This window comes from Drosophila montana, unplaced genomic scaffold (genome assembly GCF_035044405.1).
Source record: "Drosophila montana isolate Dmon_TW-CO22-7 unplaced genomic scaffold, ASM3504440v1 contig_2081_1, whole genome shotgun sequence".
NCBI classification, from domain to species: domain Eukaryota; kingdom Metazoa; phylum Arthropoda; class Insecta; order Diptera; family Drosophilidae; genus Drosophila; species Drosophila montana.
This window is the reverse complement of record NW_026996991.1, coordinates 1,359,051-1,367,577: the sequence shown is the minus strand read 5'-3', so window position 1 is coordinate 1,367,577 and position 8,527 is coordinate 1,359,051. Positions and strand designations below refer to the sequence as shown.

Genomic DNA, 8,527 nt, shown 5'->3' with positions numbered 1-8,527 from the left:
CTAAGCCAAATAGAAACGAAATATAATTTCCTTTTACTTGATTTACTGTGCCTGTGGCTAGCTGTATAACGAGCTGCTCAACTGCATAAATAAACGAACCCCAGTTGCAGGCATGCATAGAACCCGTCAAGGCAGCAGCCCCCAACCCCTAAAGTGGAGGCTCTAACTTAAAATTCCTGAGTCAACAATAATAGAAATAATAAAAGCATTGTGCACAATACTCATAGTGCACGCATCCCTAGTGCCTCACCCTTCAAGTGAACCTCAAGCAACGTCGCACTCGGGTTTTTGTTTATGACGCAGTAATATTGAAATCTGGATAATTGTGCAAAAGGATGTGAAAAACCGCAAATACTTTGGGCCCCAGCAACGCCCAAGCAGCAGTTCCATTCAAACCGAAGGCGAAGATATCTTGAGCACAGTTTTAGTGCGACACAATAAGGGCAGCAAGGAGTGCTCGCAGGATCCCAAGAACCAGGCAAAATGGTCAACAACTGAGCTAAAGTGGAGCCGAGTGGAGCGCAGCGAGCGGGGTGGGGTGGATGGGTGGGTTGGGGTGGTTCGGTAGAGCGCTGCCAAGCAGAAAGTGGTCAACATTTTTGCCAGTGCTATGGGCAAGAATAAAAGACGCCAAATGCAATGCAGCAAAGGTAGCAATCATAGTGCCATAGAGTCCACAACAACAGCAACAACAACAACTACTATTATAACTACTAGCAGCTAGCAGTGAAAAGTAATAATAATAACCTCCTCCTGACTTTTGTAGCCGCTTCTCAGCTTCTGCTCTTGCGGTAATAAACCAAAGACATTTCATTTGAGCTCGTAAACTCGTAAATGCGGCTATGCAAAAAGGCAAATTAAAAGAGCAGCCCAGAATCAAATTAAATGAAATATTTTTCAATAGCTCAAATAACAAAGTGCATGTTTCTGGAAAGCAAAAGAAAATCAAACTATGAGATCATATAGTTATACAAATCTTCAAGTTAATGTTTTGATAACAAACAAGGAAACCTAAGAGAAAGATTTAGAAAAGTTAAAGAATATAAAAGCCCTGATTGGACCTATTAAATGATTATTATCTAATGATTTGTTTACATTTTTATGAAATTCTTTTATTTCCAAGCTAAAGCTTATTCAAACTCCCCAGATAAGCACTCCGAATATTTGCAAGCCCTGAGCCCGATGTTTTCTGCAATGCACCCAAACCCCAAATCCTATTCAAAATTTCAGCCAAAAATAAAAATGTACAAAACTCAAGTGTACAAAATTGAACAACAAAAATTGCATTTGCTTTCATATGCAGCAGGCGCATAATTCAAAGCACCTTTGACCCCCCAAACCCGCTGAAACCTCAGCCAAAATTAGCTACAGCTATCCGCAGCCAAACCTCATCTCGGAACTCGGGTCTCATCATCATTTGCATCGTCTGACACATCTCAAAGGACTTTTTTGTTCATAATTAATGCTCACACAGGGCAAATGTTCAAAGATATTGCGCCCAACCCTGGTCTGGCTGCCCTTTCTCCCTGCTTAATGCCTTTTGTGCGAATGTCAAAAGCAGCGACAGCCGAAACAATCAAAAAATAAAATGCAAAAGCGCGCAAAAGTGCAAAAATGTTTACCTTTATTTTTGACTGAAAATTTTTTGATTTCTTTTCTGTTCTTTTTTTGTGGCATATGGATATGCAGTCCCAGGGACTGCCCCCTAATGACAGAGAGCCACACTTTCTTCGCATGTGGAGGTCGCCGGTTCTAACTGAAACTGGAACTTGTACGCCTCTCGGCTGCCCGCCAGCCGGACTGGCTGGCTGCCTGCCTGCTGCTTGGCTGTCATGATTTATTTACTCACGGCGTGCGCGTATTTATCAAACTCTAATTAATCGGTGATAAACCGATCAAGACGCTAAATGCTGAGCTACACGAAGCCGCCAACCCAGTCAAGAAACAAGTTTCAGTTATTCCAACTCTCAAACTCCCAACTCCCGACTTCAAGTTGCCCGCTTGCGGTTTCTGTTTCATAGTGTGCATCCATTACCATGTGATTTGCTCGGTTCCAGCTCGCATCCAAGTGCCGCTTTGCCCATTTTGCGAGTATTTTGTTGTATTTGCTAAAGCAATTTGCTTTACTCCCCAACAGATCCTCCCCAGCTGCCTTCTGGCCCATCTGCTGTTACCTCTGCGATTGGCGATGCAATCAATATGTGCTCGTGTCCAGCAAATAATAGACTTCAAACTGGCATTTTAAGCGTTTCTACTCATTCGCTCTCTCTCACTCTCCCTCTCTCCTCTCACTCCCTCCCGCTCCCTCTACATGGGTTTGTGGTGGGGTTTGGTTATGGGTATCTCATGTTTCCGTGTGCTAAAATTTTTCGTTCAAATGCACACATAGTCATACCAAAAATAGTTGAGTTTGAGTTGTGGCAAGCAATCGCATAATACAGGGTATTCTTTTTGTATATGTTAAGAAGTAGGACAGAAAGTGGGTTGAAGTTAAGTTAGTTAAGTTTAAGATGTATTGAAGATCCAGCCAAAGCACCCCGTTTAATACATATAAGTTCTTTGTAACCTCGTTTTACGAACTGTAAAGCATATAGTCAAGTTATCTAAAACAACCAATCCATTTATGGACTTAAGAACTGTAAGCTAAACACCCAGTATATGGGATAGATACTTAGAATCTTTATATATATAAAATAGTAAATCTCTAAGAAAAGCACCCTTGTTAAGAAATTATTTCTAATAAACTTTATTCCAGCTTTATATCAATATCACATTTAACATCACTATTTGAATTAAGTCTTAGGAATTACCTCGCTTTTAGGAGCAGAGCACTTAGAGGAGCACCCTGTTTGTGGCATAGCAATGACCTCTAATCCACTTTGGCAAATCAATTTATTAGCCATGTATGACTTATGCCTTTTTAAATGTGCGCTTGCATGTGTTGCCTCTAGTTTAAAGTTGAACGTTTATAGGTTGCCCCATGCCACCACAGCGCCCCCTCAGCCCCTGCGACCTCCTGTTACTCTCTTCTTCTTCATTCGTGTTGTTGGGGGGCAGTCCGCACAGAAGAGGCGCAACAAATTTATGTTAACATGCACTGCGTAGCGCCCTCTGGTGTGTAATTTGGCGTTGTTTAGGCATCACGATTAAAGTTTTCGCCTTGGCCATGGCCAAGACTCAGTCCCCAGTCCTTGCTTAGACCTCAATGCGAGAGTGGGGGCCATAAAATATGTGTGTGTCTAAAAGCGGATGCATGGGTGTAAGCCATGATTATCGCGGCTATAAATGATATGTGTGAGCTGGTCTAACCAAGTCGAGAAACTGAGCCCAGTTCAGGCCACATTTCGTTGTTTGTTGCCCCGTTTAGTGTCCGACATGAGCGTGTGAAATGCGCAATGGGCGTGGCCAGCGGTCAAGTTCTACGCTGGAATCGCATTTATTTATGGTTTTGTAATTACAAGTAGCCGGAGCACAGCCTTCGTAGACGGGCTAAAATATTGACTGAGCCAAAGTCAACAAACTGTAAAGTTGAGAAATAAAAACATATACAGAGAATGTATATCAATTGCGCTGCAGGCGCCACTTGTTGCCAAAAAAAGTTAAATAAACAAGTAAAAGTGCTCTAGTCGAAAGTGCCCGACTGGTAGATACTCTATAGCCGAATCGAGCTGTCGTAACTTAAAATATTTACTTATATTTCTATTTCTCTCACTATACAAATAAAATATATTAATAATATGAAGACTTGTTTTGATCTGTTAATTGCCTCTGCCCATTGCCTCCGTTGCACAACTTTGATATACTCTTTTACTTTATATATTTTTGCAAGAGTATAAAAATTGTTAGTTTTTATGGTGCAAGTTGTGGGCTGCATGTCTGGGATTCTGGTCGTTTGGGGGCGTCACTTTGAATATAAACGTTAAGTATAAAATTGAAAAAGCCATTTTGCTGCCAATTTAGCAAACACTTAAACCAATTTTGCACTTCAATCCACTGACGCACACAAAAAACCTCCAGTCCAACACACACCCATTTGCACATCCCAAAAACTGAGAGCTAGACAGAGCGGGACATGCAGGAGGAGGCTTCTGCATTGGCATTGACGCCAACAACAAGGACAATCCGAGAGGTCGCTTGACTTGGCCCGAAGTCGCGCCAGGCGAGAGCACCGCAGGGCTCGCCTCTGCCACAGCAGAACGTTGCCAACAAAGTGTGAAAATGTCAAGTCGTAAAGTGTTCATGGGGCACATTGGAGCTGGCATGGGTTCGGGATGAGACTCGAGCTCGGATGGCCGGCAAAAATGCAGTTACAACGATATGGAGCTGCTTTCCAGGGAGTTGTATGTTACGGTTGCATCTTGTTGGCATTGTGAAAACAATCGAAACATCTAACTTAGTTTGATTACGAGCTGCGTCAAGTTTCGACAAGCTAAAGCATAAATTGTTGTGCTTTCATCTTGATAGAAGCTCTGGAATAAAAATCTTTAAGAATGTCGTGCATTTGCCAGTACATAATTAGTTCTTCATCCTCGATAAATGGCGGCGGCGAACCTATTGCATTTCCACTGTCCAACGCGAATGAGAATAATGCAGCGGGTCCCTTAGGGCAAGAAGGGCCCTGCGATGCGTAAGTCTAAAAGAGATACTGGGCCAGGTCTAATAGCTGAATGAGATCCCTCAGCTCCATGGAGCCTGTCACAGATGATACCAAGATATCCGTCTGTGTCTCTGAGCTAGCCGATTGCCGCTCTGAGAACTGGCTGCTCAAGAAGAAGCTGGAGGAGCATGAGGTGACCATTCAGAATCTGGAGCATCTGATGACCACCATTATGAATAAGCAGCATAAGATGCTAGCTGAAGTGTTGCAGCTGCGCAAACGTAATCAGGAACTTCAAAATGAGTGCAACCTACAGCGCGAATATCACGCGATGGAGCGCAATGCGCTAATCAAGGAAATCTACGATCTGAAGAACAGAGATCAAATGTGTGCTCTGGTGAGTCTGACACTCGCCCTTAAAATGATTTATTTAGTCTAGTGCCTATCAGAGTGCTGAGGAGGATGAGTCTAATAGCTCGATGAATAGTCAGGAAGAGTATGGGGAGCAAATCGAGACGGACAGCGATGAGGCGAAGTTATGCTACGAACATGACAGCGATGGAGTGGAGAATGAGGAGGATGGAGACGATGGAGAGGATGAGGGCTCTGCAGGCTCATCGGCTGAGTCCTCGACTCCATCCTCACACAATGGTTCAATGTACTCGGCCGATTCGGATACCTACGAAACCGATGAGAGCGAGGATGAAGAACAGGAATCTCAGCATGAGCAGGAGGAGTACAGCACTGGTACTGAATCTGAATCCGACTAAATAAATTGCAATTTGTTTTAGTTGAACCATGTTAGCATGTCTGGTTGGATTATATTATTTACTCGAGAACATATTAAATTTGTTCTTATTTAATTCTGGTGCTGTTTAAACTAAATTGATTTAAGATCAGCATATCGACAACATTTCTTATTTAAAGCTTTATCATTGTTTCCCAGCCGCTCGCATTGAATAATCAAAATCACAAAAACGTGACAATCGCTCAAAACAAACGAAATAAATTTCAAAATAACGTGACAGTGCGACAAACAGGACGTCACAGTGCAAAGCACAAGGCATTAAAAACTCGACGCAAAGTATTTGCATATCAAAATGCGGAACAAAACCTTTGCCAGACTCGCAGCTTCCTTCCAACTCTCTCTGCAACTCTTGGTTGATTGAATGACTGACAAATAGAGAGAAAAAGTGGTAGAAAGGAGGCGCAGAAGGACTGGGAAGCATTTAAATCACTGGCAGAAACGTGTTAAGTGCTTACCTATCGCAAAAGTTGAGACATAAATAAAAAACACGAAATAACCCGTCTTCAAAGTAACGAGAATTGAATACCCTTTCAGAAATGTAGACGATGTGTAGTATACTTCTGTAAAAGTCATATCGTTTGGCAGCCTGATCTTTGTCGGATTTGGCAAATAGCTGTTAGCATGGAGAAGCTCGTAATTCCTGGGTTTGATTAAGATATCCCTAAAAATGAAAAAGTGTTTGTTAAAAGGTCTCAACATTCAATTGTTCTTATGTCTACTGTTAGATATAGTGATTCGATCCGGGATGCACGACTATATGAAATAAATAAATATAGCTATATCGACTCAGTTTTGTGGGTTTCATGAAATTTTCATAAGGTATACAAAAAATGAAATAGCAAAACCAAAACGCAAACTCCAGCCGAAAGCTGGCTTCACAATCACCTCACATGTTTGTCTGGGCATGGTATGCTGTTATTTTGCCCGCAGCAAGTGGCAGATAGAGGCGGTTAGAGAGGTGGGTACTCTGTGTCTGTGTGTGTGTGCGTGTGTTTGTTGCTGGGGCAATTTATCAAGCCGCAAAAGTTTTTAGCACAAATGAGTCGTGGCAAAACAGCTAAAGGTCCTGCCTCCGTTTGCCGCACAGGATTAATGAGTCTCGTGTGTTTTAGGTAAATCAGTTGCCTGCCCCGCCTCGCTCTTTGTCCCTTGCACATCCTCGAACCTGGGCTGGCAACACGTACTAATAATCCATCATCACTTTCAAGTGGCAACTTGTGGGGCTGCGGAGATCGCTTATCGCAGTTGCCAGTGTGTGCTGGTGTGTGTATTTGTGTGTGATGTGTCAAGTGTGTGGCCTGTGGCTTATCGTGTGTGGATCGGAACATGGTATAAGAGTGCCTTGGGAGCGCAAAGCGGAAAGTTGATAAGGTTAAGATTTAGTTACAAAATATATATAACATAAATTTGAAAAAATAATAGCTAAAATATAAAAATGAAATATTAAAAAAAAAAATCAATATAATTTGTTTGTTTTTTTTTTTAATGTTGAAGTTCATATTATAGAGATCTTGTATGTTAAATTTTAAATTCTTTTATATATTCTAAATATAAGTTTTAAAGTATTCACGATACGCACATATCGTATAAAATCTTAGCCTAGCTCAGCTTACCCCAGTCTCATCGTAGTTTACACAAAGGCGCAATAAAAACAGACCTCCTTTGTACAACAATTATTAATGACCGGAGAGTGCGACTCTATGCATATCGAGTCAAGAACTGTATGCGATATCATTTATCAGCTGAGAATTTGTTAAAAAAAACTTGTTGCAAAACACAAAAAAGATTTTCGTGTCACGTGAGAAACCGAACTTGAATTTGACTGGCGTGCGGCTACCGGGGGCTACCAGCGACTGAGACTCCGAACCGGGCTCCCAGCTCAAGAGATGTGAAACCGAACAAGGCATAAAAGGATGGCGACTAAAATATTAATATGCGACGTGAAGCGCTGCGATGCGGCAACCTAAACGCTATGCAAATCGCATCATAAAAGGTAAAAAGATACCGAATTGTTTTCGTTGTTGTTGCCGTCGTTGTTGTTGTATTTGTTGTTGTTGTTGGTCAGCAAAGGTGTTGCTTTGTGGCTCCTTTGTGAAAGGTTGCCACCAAGCCAGCAACAGCAACAGCAGCCGCAGCCGCAGCAACAAGTAGCACAAATTGCATGTGACCAACCCGCGCAGTGGTTGAGAAACTCTGTTTGGACTTCCTTTTGGGCTGTGGGGGCACGGCCAGCGAGTTGAGAGATTAATGGATTTGGTTTCTGAACGACATTGAATTATATTGAAAGGCTTGTTAAGAGCGGACATATGAACACCGCTACTTACAGCTAGCTGGCAACTTGACGGACAATGAAGTTGGCTTCAGGCAGTGCGGCTTGTTGCCGTTGAAAGGTCAACTGATTTGAGATGTTTTTTTTTAGAAAGGGAAGGCAACAAAATTGATCAGCTGTTGGGATGAAAATAGTTTCTAGCAAAGTGACTTGTAAAGCTCCTTGTAAATGCTCCTGTTAAGTTTATAGCTCGCATAACTTGACCAGAGCTGAAGCGATTCTGACTAAACTAAACTTAAACTTTTTGCCTAAATTCCCTGCTTTCTTTTCCATACTACATGCAAATATCAATCTGATATGTCGATAAACCAACCGATTTAATCGACAAACAAAATGCAAAACGTTTCTCCGGATCAACGCCTACCTATTTACTGGAGCGTATAGAAATCAAATGGGACCTTATAAAAAATGCCTGCCGAGAAATGCCGAGCGAAAAAAATTCGCGTGTTCTAAGCAATTTCAAACCAATAATCGTTGGGTGTCCTTTAAATTAAGTAACCAGAGCCATGCAAGAGCCAAATAATAAACCGCATGCAGGCCTTATGAGCCTTATGTTGACATGCCCGTCAATACGGCAGACTTTGACGATGATATGTGTGATGGCAAATGCCAAATGTGTGGGTGAAAGGGAGGTGTGCGAGCCGATATTCCTGGTTTTTATTTCCATTTGAATATTATTTTGAGAACTAATCTAAAATTAAAATCATTTTGCGGCTGGCAAACAAAACAACGCTGCCGCAACGATAAATGGTTCGATAGATGGAGGTACACAAAAATGAATTGATGGATGAGC

General features: G+C 42.0%; 1 protein-coding gene across 1 annotated transcript; it reads left to right on the top strand.

The window, feature by feature from the left end:
• The first annotated feature begins 4,422 nt into the window (after nt 1-4,422).
• Nucleotides 4,423-5,460, top strand: LOC135426645 (glutamic acid-rich protein). Its single transcript, XM_064679871.1, has 3 exons — nt 4,423-4,627; nt 4,682-4,994; nt 5,047-5,460. The coding sequence occupies exons 1-3, from the start codon at nt 4,491-4,493 to the stop codon at nt 5,365-5,367; spliced, it is 771 nt and encodes a 256-aa protein (XP_064535941.1). The 5' UTR covers nt 4,423-4,490; the 3' UTR covers nt 5,368-5,460.
• Nucleotides 5,461-8,527: the final 3,067 nt, after the last annotated feature.

Coding starts and splice junctions, on each gene's coding strand:
- LOC135426645 (XM_064679871.1), top strand. CDS start 4,491: ATGTCGTGCATTTGCCAGTACATAATTAGTTCTTCATCCTCGATAAAT. Junction 4,628..4,681: donor CAAGAAGGGCCCTGCGATGC/GTAAGTCTAAAA, acceptor GAGATCCCTCAG/CTCCATGGAGCCTGTCACAG. Junction 4,995..5,046: donor GAGATCAAATGTGTGCTCTG/GTGAGTCTGACA, acceptor AGTGCCTATCAG/AGTGCTGAGGAGGATGAGTC.